The sequence below is a fragment of the Rousettus aegyptiacus genome, unplaced genomic scaffold (assembly GCF_014176215.1).
Source record: "Rousettus aegyptiacus isolate mRouAeg1 unplaced genomic scaffold, mRouAeg1.p scaffold_m13_p_20, whole genome shotgun sequence".
In the NCBI taxonomy this organism is placed as follows: domain Eukaryota; kingdom Metazoa; phylum Chordata; class Mammalia; order Chiroptera; family Pteropodidae; genus Rousettus; species Rousettus aegyptiacus.
The window spans coordinates 1,613,506-1,626,912 of NW_023416296.1; the positions used below are offsets into that span (position 1 = coordinate 1,613,506).

General features: G+C 54.4%; 1 protein-coding gene across 2 annotated transcripts in view; it reads left to right on the plus strand.

Moving 5' to 3' along the window:
* Window positions 1-7,915, plus strand: part of LOC107510196 (heat shock transcription factor 2 binding protein) — a 48,947-nt gene extending 41,032 nt beyond the window's left edge. For both annotated transcript variants that reach the window (XM_036238157.1, XM_016143492.2), the window contains exon 8: window positions 7,256-7,915. In XM_036238157.1, the coding sequence (XP_036094050.1) occupies window positions 7,256-7,464 (209 nt within the window). In that variant the 3' untranslated portion in view covers window positions 7,465-7,915. The remainder of the gene's footprint in view (window positions 1-7,255) is intronic.
* Window positions 7,916-13,407: the final 5,492 nt, after the last annotated feature.

Consider the following 13,407-nt stretch of genomic DNA (forward strand, 5'->3'; position numbering starts at 1 on the left):
TTCCACGTGACGGGACCATACCCGGAGGGTGAGGCGCTCGGGCGTCTGAACCAGGCACCGTTTCCACACGCTGTGACCGTTGTCTCTGGCTAACCGCCTGCTCCCAGGACTGTGATGCAAACACACTTTGAAAAGTAACAAACCCTCTGGGTCCAAACGTTTTGAGTTCTGGAACTTAAGTAGACAGAACAGTAGGAACAGGCTGTTTTGAAGGCATGGGGGGCAGCCTCCTGGTTTCCGTGGGGTCGCGGCCGGCACTGTCCCGGCCGGGTGTCCCAGAGCCGGCCGTGCGCCCGGCGCCTCCCCGCGCTGCCGCATCCTGACAGCGCAGCAGCAGACGTGCGTGCCGGCCGAGACCCTCGTGTGCGACGCTTACCGCCCAGACACTAAACGTTCCAGGACACCAAACCGAAAGGTAATTTTCGGAGTGATCTTTCAGATAAGATACCTGAATTCTGTCGGGCCATAGGTGTGTGACAGTCCTCACGGCTGAAGAAGGCGCCGCGGCCGGGTTCTAATAGCTCCGCTTACCAAGTGCCCGCCGTTCCTGGCACGTGCCACGAGGGTCGTGGAATGTGTCTGCGAGACTCTGCGAGGTGGCTGTACTTCCAGTTTACGACGAGGACTCCGCGGCGGGGCCTCTCCAGACATCCTGTCCCCAGGCCCGGTCGTCTCTCCCCCAGTGTCCCCGGCGAGCCTGGTGAGCGGACCCACGCTCATGCTTCCTGCTCAGTTGCTTGTTAATGGCCTGGCTCTGTTTTTTAAAACTCTCTAACTAGGTTAGAGACCAGGGACGAGGCGTAGTATTTCTTTTGTCTCCTGCAGCAAAGTACGCTGCTGGGGCGACTGTCCCCTCTGCACATCCTGTTGTCAAGCTGTGGGCACGACCTGTCACCGAGGTGGCGGGGCTTGTGAACGTCACCTGGTGTGGGCGGGCTCAGCCGTTCACTGGGGAGGCGCAGGTCAGTGTATTTGGGTGTTCCCTCCAGGGTAGCCCCGCTGGTCCAGAGAGGGCTCCTTTAGCCTCCGGTCTGCAAGGCCAAGGCCTGCGCGCTCAGAACCAGAGTGGGGGAGGGAGCGCCTTAGAATTTGTGGGGGTGCTGTCACTTAACCCCTGTGTTTTCCAGACAGAACCTGTACCTTCGCTTATGCCTGATACACCTGGGACAACGATTCCTAGTCCTCCAGGGAAGGAGCTCGGGGTGCAGGATAAGAGGGGTGCGGGGGTAATTGCTTCCTTTTTAAAGGACAGGTTTATTGATCATTTACGTAGAGTGAAACTCACTCTTAGTAGAGAGTTCTGTGAGTTTTGACAAATGCATGCACCGCGTGACCACCACCGCATCAAGACGGACACCAGTCCCACCGCCTCAGAGTGGTCTCTGGTGGCCCTTTATTGCCAGCATCTCCTTGACGCCCAGGCCCTGGCAGCCATTGGCCTGGGTTCTTTCGTTCCTGTAGTTTTACTGTTTCCAGAATGGTATATCACCAGAATTATGAAGTACATAGGTTTTTTAAGTCTGGCTCTGCTCTTAACATAATTTATTTGAGAGTCATCATGTCATTATGTTTATCGGTTGCTAATTTCTTTTATCGCTGATTACTTTTCTTCTGTGTGACGATACCACAGTCTTTTCATCCATTTATCATTCAAAGGATGTTGGGTTATTTCCAGTTTTTGGCAATTATAAGCAAAGACACTAAATAAAGTATTTGAAAAGACACTTAACCAAAGAGGATATACAAATGGCAAGTAAGCACATGAAAAGATGTTTCTTTTCAAATAGTTTGCTTATTTTTATTGGGTTGTTCTGTTGTTATTGAGTTTTCAGAGATCTCTTGATATTCTAGAACGTGTTTTTTTTTTCCCAGACAGGTGTTTTGCAAATATTTTCTCCCAGTCCAATGGCTTGTCTTTTCATTTCCTAACTGTATCTTTTGAAGAGCAGATGTTTTTAATTTCGATAGAGCTTATTAATGTTTTGTATGGATTGTGCTTTTGATTTTATATCTAAGAAATTTTTACCTAACTCAAGGTTACAAAGATTTTCTCTTGTTTTATTCTAGAAGTTTTATAGTTTTGGGCTTTACATTTGGTCTATGTTTAATTTTCTTGTAATTCCATATGTGAGGCAAAGTCTGGATTGAAATTCCTTGTTTTTGGATATGGACGTTCAGTTTTTCCAGCACCGTTCATTGAAAAGGCTATTATTGCTTGATTGAATTGCACTTATACTTTTGTTGACATTTAACAAAACCGCGATCCATTTCTGAACTCTCCGATTCTCTTTCGTTTATCTCTGTGTCTGTCCCTTCACCAGTGCCACCCTGATTTAATAACTGTACGTCTGGAAATCTAGTGGTCCAAGTCCTCGAATGTTTTTCTAAGTTGTTTTGGCTGCTCTAGTTCCTTTGCTTTTCCAAATTCAAGAACCGTCTTCTTGGTTGCTACAAAGAATCCTGCTGGGGTTTCGATATGGATTGTACAGAGTATACAGATCAATTGGAGGGAAATTCGACATCTTAACAATATTTGGTCTTCCAGTCCATAAACATGTTATAGCTCCCCATTTTTGATTTCTATCAGAGTTTTGTTGTTTTCAGCATATAGATTTTGCACATATTTTATTAGATTTATACCTAAGTGTTTCATGTTTTGGTGCTATCGTAATTGATAGTCTTTTTTTAAAATTCCATTTCCAGTTTATCATTCCTAATATCGGATACAGTTAATCTTTGTTGACCTTTGTAGCCTGTGACCTTGCCAAACTCTATTAGTTCTAGTAGCTTTCATTCTTTGAGATTTTCTATATAGCCAGTCATGTCATCTGGAAATAGAGAATTTCTTCCTTTCCAATCAATAAACCTCTCATGTCTGTTTCTTGTCTTGCTGCATGGGCCAGGGTCCCCAGTTTGCTTTTGAACAGGGGTGGTGAGAATGCACAGCTTTGCCTCGTACCTGACCTTAGGAGAGAGGCCTTCAGACTTCCGCCATGAAGAATGGTTTTAGCTGTACGGTTTTTGTGGTGCCCTTGCTCAAGGTCAGGATCTTTCTTTCCATTTCTACTTAGTGCATTGTTTTCACTGTGATAGGGTGTCGGATTTTGTCAGAGGTTTTTTCTGCATCTATTGAGATGATCATGTTTTTTTTCTTTAGTCTTTTGTCATGGTAAGAGGTATTGATTGATTGACAAACGTTGAACCAGCCCTGCATTCCTAGAATAAATATCTATTGCTTTTGAAATATTATCCTTTTCAAATATTACTGAATTTATCTTGCTAACAACTTGTTTAGGATTTTTATGTTTATTTATGAGGGATGTTGGCCTTTTTTGTATTCTTGTCTAGTTTTGGTATCAGGGTAATCCTGGACTCATAATAAAGTTGAGACTCGTTGACTCCTTTTCTATTTTTTGGAAGACTTGTGTAGAATTTCTATTATTTATTCTTTAGGTGTTTGATGGAATTTGTCAATGAAGCCCTCTGGGCCTGGGGATTTTTCATAGTTGGAACAATTTAAACTACACACTCAATTTCTTTAGTAGATATAGGAATGTCCAAGTTATCTTTTGGGCTTTTTTTAGTGAATCTGGGTAGTTTATATCTTCCAAGGCATTTGTCCATTCCATCCAAGTTGTAAAATTTATGGGCACAAAATTGTTCATGATATTCCCTTATTATTCCTTTAATATCTGTAGGATTTGTAGTGATGTTTCCTCTTTCATTTCCGATATTTATAAAACATGTCTCTCTTTTCTCCCTCCCTTCCTCTGACTAGAGTTTTATCAATTTTATAGATTTTTTAAAAAAAAGAATTAGACTTTGGTTTTATTGTTTGTTTTTTAAACCAGTTTTTATTCTTATTCTGATTTTTGCTCTTTATTATTTTCTTTCTGCATGTTTTGGGTTTTATTTGCTCTTTCATATTTAAAAAAATAAATGAAAGCTGCGCTAACTAATTTGAGACCTTTGTTCTTTTCTAACATGAGCATTTAGTACCATACTTTCCCCTCGTAAGCGCTGGTTTAGCTGCATCCACAGATTTTGACAGTGTCGTGTTTTCATTCGTTCGTGGTATTGCCTAGTTTCCCTCACGACGTCCTTTTCTCAGCTGTTTTCTGTTATTTGTATTGCTGTTACTTTCTGTCGCTAACGTCTGCTCTAATCCCTGGCGATCACAGAAGGTGATTCCTTCACGTGTCAGTCAGTCAGGCCGGGTGGTGGCACCGTCCAGGGACTGAGTCCTTACTGCTCTTCTTTCTTTTCTTCAGTCAGTAATGGAAATCAGAGTGTTAAACCTTCCGTCCCCAGCTGTGAATTTATGTATTCGCCCTAGGAGTTCTATCCCATTGTGCTTTATGTGTTTCGAAGCTCCGTTGTTAGGTACGTATGTCATTCGGACTATTGCATCTTCTTGGTGCATTGACCTCTTTGTACTCAGGCACAGTCCCTCCTTATTCGTGGTAATATTTCTTGTTCGGAGATCTGCTTTGTCAGATCATAATATAGACCCTGCAGCCTCCTTCCGATTGGTGTTCGCGTGGCATGCTTTTAATGTTCTTTTACTTTTAATTTACGTCTTTATCTCAGGTGTCTTGTAGACGGCGTGTAGTTCTTGCTGTTGTACGCAGTCTCTGTCTTTTAATCAGCGTGTTTATACTGTGTTCGTCTAATGCATACAGAGAGAAATCCAGAAAACATCGCCAGGGCTTCTAAAACGACCCCTTTGCAGCTTCTCTCCTGTGGCTTTTCGCCCAACATTAATATGTCGATGCTGCCTGCGCTCCCCGTGCGGGCGGAGCAGTGTCTTATGCCATGTACGAAAACGAACTCAAAATGGGTTACAGACTTAAATATAAGACCCGAAAGCATCAACTCCCTGAAGAAAACATAGGCAGTAGACTCTGCCGCTGGTCTTCGTGATGCCATTTGGATGTGGCCCCTCAGGCAAGGGCCACAAAAGAAGAACGAATGGGACTCAACCAACGGAAACGTCTTTGCACAGCAAAGGAAGCCATTAACGGAAAGACAGCCTGCCGAAGCGGGAGAAGATGTTCGAAATGATAGCTCCGCAAATGGATATTGGGGTTAATATCCAAAATATGTTGGGCACTCACACAACAGCAAGAAGACAGTCCAACTGAAAAATGGGCAGAGGACCCGGGTACACTTACCTCCAGAGGACATGCAGATGGCCAGCAGACGCACGGCAAGGTGCTCAGCATCACTGATCGTCATGGAAATGCAAATCACCACGGTGGGTTACCACCTCACCTGTCAGAATGGCTGCCATCAGTAAATCAGCAGACTGGTGCTGGAGAGGATGTGGAGAAAGGGAGCCCTCGTGCACTGTTGGTGGGACTGTAAGTCAGTATAGCCACGATGGAAAATGGAATGGGGACAGCTCAAAGAAATAAAGAACATGACTCAGTCTCGCCATTCGCGACAACGTGGACGGACCTGGAGGGGACTACGCCCAGTGAAGTAAGTCAGAGAAAGACAAAGACCACATGGTTTCACTTATATGCGGAATCCAGAACCAAAAGCAGGTGAATAAAGAAAGCAGATGCAGACCCGTAGACACGGAGGACAAGCCGACGGTTGCCGAAGGGGAGGTCGGGGCTGGCGGGAGGAGAGAGGAAAACACCGAGGCGCGCTCAGCGGGCCGTCCGCGTGGAGGGCGAGCGGCGTCCTCTTGTGGAGGCTGCATTTTCTAATCTTTAAAGGCCTTTTAAGAACACATAAAATAGGGATTTCGGGGTCCCCCAAAATATCTCACTGGAGACTCTTAAAAGAAGAATTTTACGGCAGCATTGTTTATAATTGCATTAATCAAGAAACAACCCCAAAATGTTCCTCAAGAGAAGAACGGACGATAAATTGCGATTCATGGAATGGCGTGGATGGGAAATGGATGAGCTACAGTTTCTGTTATCAGTTCAGATGAGTCTCTAAGGCATAATGTTGAGTGAGAACTATTGGTTAGAAATAATATACATATAGACCAAAGAAGAGAAAAGAAAAAAAAGAAAAAACAGTGAAGGTGTCGGTTCTCTTCCAAATTGATACCCTGGTTTACTGTGATTACAGTCCAAATCCCAGCAAAATTGTTAACAGTGGAAGCAATGTTGTTCTAGAATTTATATGAAAAAGCAAAGGAATTAGAATAGGTAAAACAAATTTGACAAAAATAAATTTGAGGGATTACTGTAAAAAAAACAAAAAAGCCCAAATTCCTCTAACCTGCCTTTTAACCCTGCTGAGGTGGGAACCGAGTTGCCAGAGGGCCAGCCCTCTGCAGTGTCCTGGCCCAGCCTCCCCTGTCAGCCGGGCCTGTGGGTGTCTGTACCTGGAGGGTGACTGACCTCCTACCCCCAGCACCCCCCTGCAGCGGTAGCCGCTCTCCAGGTCGGGGAGCGGGGAGGCCTCCGGTCCCGTCTGTCTCCGGGGGTGGCGCCTGCCCCCTGACCCTGCCCTCCCCGTGGCAGCCACACTCCGCCAGTGTCTTTGGCAGCTCCCTTCCCCGCCCCCACATAGGAGGACACCCTGCCCCTCCCCAGGGCGCAGCAGGTCTGGGTTTCGCTGGGCCCCAGGGGCTCTTGTTCCCTAGGGGTAGCTCTGAGGGGCCTGCGGCCGTCCCCACCGAGGCTGTGTTCAGTCCACTCGTCCAGGCCACTGAAAAGGTTTCTAAGTGTAGTGCTAACAAGGAGATATAGATTTTGAGCCTGGTTCCCGTTAGCAGCATTCCATCAGGAACAGACTTAACAGCACGTCAAGGCTCCAGGTCGGGAGAAATGGCGATTGCTAGGCCACCCGGTTCAGGTGGGATTTGGTGTTGGGCTGTCGTTCAGTCCAGCTGTGCCTTAGTGGGGGCCGCGGTACATGTAACTCCAAGGAGCCTGCCCGTGGGGAGAGCCGGGCCACGGTGCGAATCGTGACCCTGGCCCTCTGACCCTGCGTGGAGGCCGGTCTGCGTGTGGGCTTGGGGGGTGGGGTTCGCTGCGCTTGCGTGAAGGTGAAACACCTGTGGAAGCAGCCGTGTCGGTGCACGGGGGGGGGGGGGGGGTAGCGAACAGCGCGGAAAGCCCTCAGAGTTCGTTCTGTGCCGGTGAGTCACAGCTGAGGGCGGGAGGTCCGACACAGATGCCGACCTGTCCTGCTGTTCAGAAAGACCTCGAAGCCTTGCGGGGTAGGCCCCTCCCCCTCCCCGCATCCTTGCGCAAGTGTTATTCTAACGAGCGCCCCCTCCCCCCAGATCCGGACGCCGAGGTGCGTCTCCACGTGCTGCGCCTCGTCCAGTCGGTGGTGCTGGAGCCGGAAGTCGTGGCCGCGGCGGCCCCCGAGCTGCGGAGCTCGCTGCCCCTGCAGCGCATCCGGGCCCTGTCCGAGAGCCGCAACCCGCGCCTGCAGGCCGCCGCCCGCGAGCTGCTGGAAGACCTGCACGCCCTGGGGCGCGACGCGTAGGGGCGCGTGGTGTCCCTGCTGCTCCCCCGGGCCGTGCGGCGAGCGCAGACGGCCTGGCGCGCTTGACTAGAGATGAGCATGAACCGACAGGTGTCCGGTAGCCTCCTCGGGGGCGGGCAGCGGTGACCTCGCTGTGCGCCCCGGGAGGGAGCCCGCCCTCCCGGTGAGGCGCACTCCACTGGGCAGGAAGCGGGCCTGGAAGAGCCTCTCCTGCGTCCAGGGGTTCTCCTGGGGTTCCCCCGGAGCGGGAGACCAATAGACCCAGCCCCGTGGTCTTTCTGACACACATCTCTCTGAGAATTCATGCTCTCTCTAGTGATTATAATGAACCCCCCCCAAACGCAAGGTCACCCTCAAACCTTTGGCGAGCCGCTGTTTCTGGTGACTTTGGACTTTTAGTTCTGTAATTGCGTGCTTCCCTTATTTTTGAATAAAGAAGTTGTAGATGTTGCCCAGCGGTCGTGTCTGAAGTACCGGGTTGGGCTTGGGGAGCGCGTGTGGCAGCGCCCCGCCTGGCTGCTCCGCTGGTCCCTACCGCCTGGGTGAGGGCCAGGTGCTCACGTGGCAGGTGCCCTGAGCGGCCTCAGAGGCCAGAGCCCGTGCAGTGGTGGCCGCTGCTGAGCTGTGCGCACGGGCCCGGGTTCGGGTCCCTCGCCGCGGACCCCCGTCTGCCCCTGGGCCTCTGGCTGGGGACCAGTTCTCAGACAGCACCGTGCAGGGTGGCAGCCGCACCTCGGGGAACAGGTTTGTGCCTTCTGCTGCTGCTGCTGCGTCCTTCAGCGTGACGCCACCGGCACCCGGGCCCCGGGTGTGCTGTGCGAGCCCCACAGCGGCGGCCTCGATGCGTTCCTTGTAAGCCGTTCTGCTTCGTGGCGTTTGGGATTAAGTCCACTTTTCCCTTAGGGAGGCTATCGCAGGCCACGTGCGAATCGGGGCCCGGGCTGAGCAGGCAGCTTCGGGGACACCACACCTGCCCGAGTGTCGTGAGCCAGCAAGCGGCGAAGCGCTGGTCCTCCGAGCTGGGCAGGCGCCGCGAAGGCGTTTGGAATCCCTGGGGGCAGATGCCGGCCATCTGTGCCGGGGGGCCCATAGGTCCTGGTGCCAGGCGAAGAAAATCAAGGACGTTGCGTTTGTTCCTTTTTCTAGCGTGGAACCCTTTTCTCTCGGTTGTTGGTTGTTGGGGAAGGTAGCGCGAACCGCGCCAGCGTGATCGGTGTGCTGCCTCTGGACACGCTGGGCGTTTCTCCGGCCAAGGGGGGTCTGTGACTGACGGCGAGAGACGAAGCCGGGCCAAACCTGTGAGTATCACGAAGTTATCAGTGGCGGATGTGACCAAGAAGGATGTTTTTTCTCCTAATTTTCAAGCACTAAGGACAGCAAGAGTTCCTATGACAACTTCGGGGAGAAATGTGCCAGATACGTGTTTCGAATGCGTATCACGGGAAAAGTGAGGCCAGTTTTAAGGAGCGACTGGCCTTCCTAGTATTTCTGCTTCTCGCATGAAGGTCAAAGGGAAAACATGGGCTCTTTATATATATGTATTTTTTTGCATCTAAACCTCTAAAGGAAGTGCAGGTAAAAGTGCACATAAAAGCATGCACTTGGCAGTGTCTGAGGTCTCCTGGGAATTTTAAAATCAGAAGCAGAAACAGTAAAATGGCACATGTATTTTTAAATTCAACTTTGAAAGAATCGCTCTTGTGTTCCTTCAGTTCAGGAGCTCTTGTTCTCGGCGCTGTCGGTGTTGGGTAAAGGTGCGAAGCTGGCCGGGCTGACCCCGAGCCTTCGGGCCCCACCCCGCCTGGTCAGAGCAGGCCTCTCCCCTCTAGTTCCTGTCACCAGTCGGACCCGTTTCCCATGAGGCCCGGCCCCGCGTGCCCGCCTGCTCGCGGCATGGCCTGGGAGGAGCCTGCCAGCATACGGGGCTCTCGTCCCACTGTGCAGCGCCGCGTCTTTTCCTTCCCTGGCGGCACGGCCGATGAGGCCTCCACGGCAAGGCCCTGGGCTCCTGGCTTTTGTCTGGGAGTGTGCCCGCGGACGGCCAGGGCACCCCGGCCAGAGCCACCCCGGCCAGGGCCACAGCCACCGCTTTCCTGTGGCGGCGCTCTTGCTGCCGAGCTGCCCCTCTCTGCCCTCCCTCCCTCCCCACAATGTGTCTCACCATGGGGTCTCCCAACACCCCCCCCACTTCCTGCCTGAATCGGTGTGGACCCGTTGCAGGTTTATAACGATGTCCCTGACGGGTCAGTGGGTGGCTGCAGCCACAGGTCTAGTTTGTGTCTCTGTGCAGCTGCGTGCACGTGTGCCTGTGTGTGTCTGTATGTATTGGTGCATCAGTGCATGGGTGTGCGCCTGTGTGCATGCATGCGCCTGCATGTCTGTGTGTACCTATGTGCCTGTGTCTGTCTGCGTCTGTGTGCATGTGTGCATGTATCTGTGCATCTGTGCATTTATGCTGCACCTGTGTGTGTCTGCATGCATTTGTATGTGTCTATATCTGTGCACGTCCATGTGCATATGTGCGTGCATGCACATGTGCGCATGTGTGTCTGCGTGTATGTGTTTGTATGTGTCTGTGCATCTGTGTGCGCGTGTGTGTGACTGTATCTGTGTGCGTGCACGCATCTGTGTGCACGTGTGGGTCTGTCATCCCTTCGGTGCCAAGCCTGGGTCTTGGCTCTAGTCCAGTCAGGCCACCCTGCTGCGCCTGTCCTGCAAGCACCTGAAATCCTGGGGGCAATTTGGCTCCAAACAAGAGGACCACAGGCCCTGCGCATGGACTTCTTTCTGGGAGCAGAAGGGAGGCACACGAAAGGATAAAAATCGAGAGGCGGCCGTGTCCTGGGCAGGCGTCACCCAGGGGAGGCTGCGTCACTGAGCGCCACGTGCGGGGCTGGCCTGGGGCTGCCCACCCTCACCTGTCCCCAGAGGGACGGTCATTCCCTCCGGGGTCCCGTGTGGAGCTGAGAGAACCTGTGGCGAGGTTTTCCGGGGCGGACGGGCCTCTGCCACGGGCTGGACTGGGGTTCAGGCCGGACATTGCTCCTGTCCCTTCGCTGTGTCCCCGTGTCGGACAGGGCCTGGGATTTGTGTGCTGGCCGGAGGGGCTGGGGTTGCAGGACCCCTGAAGTGTTCAAGTGACACATTTTGCGCCGATGATACCGAAGGCCTTGTTTCTGGGGATGTTTGTGTTGAAGTGTTTTTGGCTGTAGACCAAGTATACTGTGCTCAGACATTTAGTCAGGCCTCAGGAGTCTGTGACAGGTGACAGAGGCCATTTCTGAGCCCTCTGGGACAAAGCAGGAACTCCCTGTCCTCTGACCCAAAATCCCTCCCTTAATTTGTTCTCCACTGTGCTGGGAAAAGCCCAGCCCGGACGTTGCCGGGAGAGAAACGCCGTGTTAAGAGGAGCCGGAGTCACAGGGAGACGTGTGGGCGAGGTCCCCGCCGGAGGCCCGGCTTCGGGGCCGGGGACCCCTGTCTCGGAGGCCCAGCCGCCTCCTGCTCCTGTCCGATCGGACACTGCCTCGCGCCTGTTGACGTCATCAGCATGAGAGACTCAAAGCCGGGAACAAGACCGCCTGTACCCGGGGCTCCCGATGCTATCGCCTCTGCAGGAAGCCGGGCCGGGCTCCGGGCAGGTGGACAGCCTTCCTGTTTGTGCCACGATGAGTCACGCAGGTTCTGGGCCAAGGGCTGTCGTCTGCTCCGACGGCAGTCCCCAGGCTGCGGCCGGGGCCCTTGGCCAGCGGGCACTCCAGGCCGCAGAGTGGTGTCTCCACCCCCCGCCCCGCCCCCCCTCAGCACGCCCTTCCGCTCTTCCAGGTCCTTCTGGAAGTTCCTTCTGCGCTTAGCCCGGCCAGAGCTCCGTGCTGGGGGAGGGGCTGTGTTGGTGCTTCGGGGTTCCCAGGGCTGAAGAACGTGTATGCCAAGAAGCACGCACTAAGCGACATCTGTCTCCGCGGCGGCCTGCGCCGTCTCTGGGCCGGGGGTCGGTTAAGCCATCTGTCACAGCCGTCTCTGAGTCGGGCATTTCCCGCGGCTCCAGCACAGCTGCCGACTGGCCAGGCTGATGCCCATGGCCCCCCAGGGCAGCGGCGCCCCTCGGGTGGGAAGCAGTGTGCTCCCGCCACGGCCTGCGTGGCCCGGGGACCCCTGGGAGCAAACCCACAAACAGCGGGGACTGTGGGGCCCTGGTGCCCCTGTCACAGGCGAGGAGAGCACGTTCCCACGGCAGCTGACGCCCACAGGCCCTCTCCGCCCGTGACTTGACAGGTCTTCATTCTCAGATAGTCACGCAGCGGCCGGGGCAGGCGGCCCGGCGTCAGCCCGCGTGGCATGGCCGAGCGGGGGGGCCAATCCCAACCGACTTTCACTCCGGCTCAGAGCACGGCCCCTGTGTGTTGCCCCAGGTTTCGCGTTTTCCCAGACGGCGTTTGCTCTGGGCTCCCGTTGACAGCTGCCTGCGCCGCCTCCACAGGTGCTGAGCACGTGGGAGGCGGGAGGGGCCTCGGGCCAGCAACCAGACGGCCCGCAGACTGTGTCCACCAGGCAGGTGACACTGCCCGCCCGGCAAGCCTGTCCTGACGCCGGGTCCCGAGGAGGCTGGGCCGGGCAGCCCGGCCCCTCCCCACTGTGACCCAGGCCCCCTGGGCTGGCCCAGGTCCCCTGCCCGGCCCCCCCTGCCCAGCCCGCCCCCTGGCTGCACTGTTGGCCTTTGGCCCATGCCTGCAGCGCGGACGTGCCTGAGACTCACCTGGCTCCCTACGGCTGCCCAGTGTCCCGCGCTCTTATGTCACTACCCTCGGGCCCTCAGTCTTCTAGAGGCTGCCAGTTAGGTGACAGGCAAGCAGGAGTTCCTCAGGGTCTGCAGCCTGGTACCCAAAAGCTTTGCAGCCTGGAGCTTTTCTCCATGTGACCCTGAGCAGCCCTGCCTCTTGTGAGGCGACCGTCAGCCCTGGACCCCGGCTCCTCTCCACTCCAGCTATGGCCTGCCCTTCGCCCTTGGGCCGGGCTCCTTGGACAGGACGGTGAGCTGCTGGGCCCACCTGGTCAGCCTGCCCGGGGCAGCACACAGGCACCCCACTTCCGGCCTGGGGCAGATGATGCTGGGGTGCCTTCTCCCCGGCGCCTCAGAGGGTCCCCCGGCACTGAGCCGTAGTTGCTGCTATGGACTGCATTTACGTGTCCCCTAGAATCATATGTTGAAGCCCCAACCTCAGCACGACGGCGTTAGGAGGGGGGCCTTTGGCAGGTGGGAGGTCGTGAGGTGGGGCCTGGTGGTGGGTGGCGCTCCACAGGAGGTGACGGGAGAGGCGGTGTCTTCCCCTCCCACGTGAGGACATGACGAGGACGCGGCCGTCTGTGAGCCAGGAGGCAGGCCCTCACCAGACGCCGGATCTGCCTGCTCCCCAGGGGCAGCAGGTTCTGGCATCACGGGGCCCTGGAGCAGCCTCTCCCTGAGCTCTGCCCTAGGAGGAGACAAACGTCACCAAGACCTGCTCTTCCTAGAAAGCTGGTTTCTAGAATTTTCCCTTCTGGAAGACCGAGGAGGCCTGAGTGTGTGTCCGCATAAGCATTCTCTTAGCCCTGGATTTGGGGCATCTGGTTCACATCTGGATTATGGACCCGTTCTGGGTCTAATGACTGGGCAGCGAAGGGCCATTGCTTCATTTTGGGGTCCACATCCTAAGCCCTCTCTCCTCGTGTTTCCTGGTCCAGATCCGCCTGGCCCTGCAGAGGCTCTGAGGGAGGCCACCTGGGGGCCCGAGTTGTGGTCCTGGCCCAGGACAGTCTAGAGAGGGAGTTGGGGGAGCTTGAGGAGGGCTGAGCCCTGGGCGAGGGGCCCCAGCTCCCAGGAGGCTCTGGTGCGGGGGGAAGTACTGGTGCCGAGCGGGCGGGGCACGCACGCGTGTGCGCCTGCGCGTGTGCATGAGTGTGCAC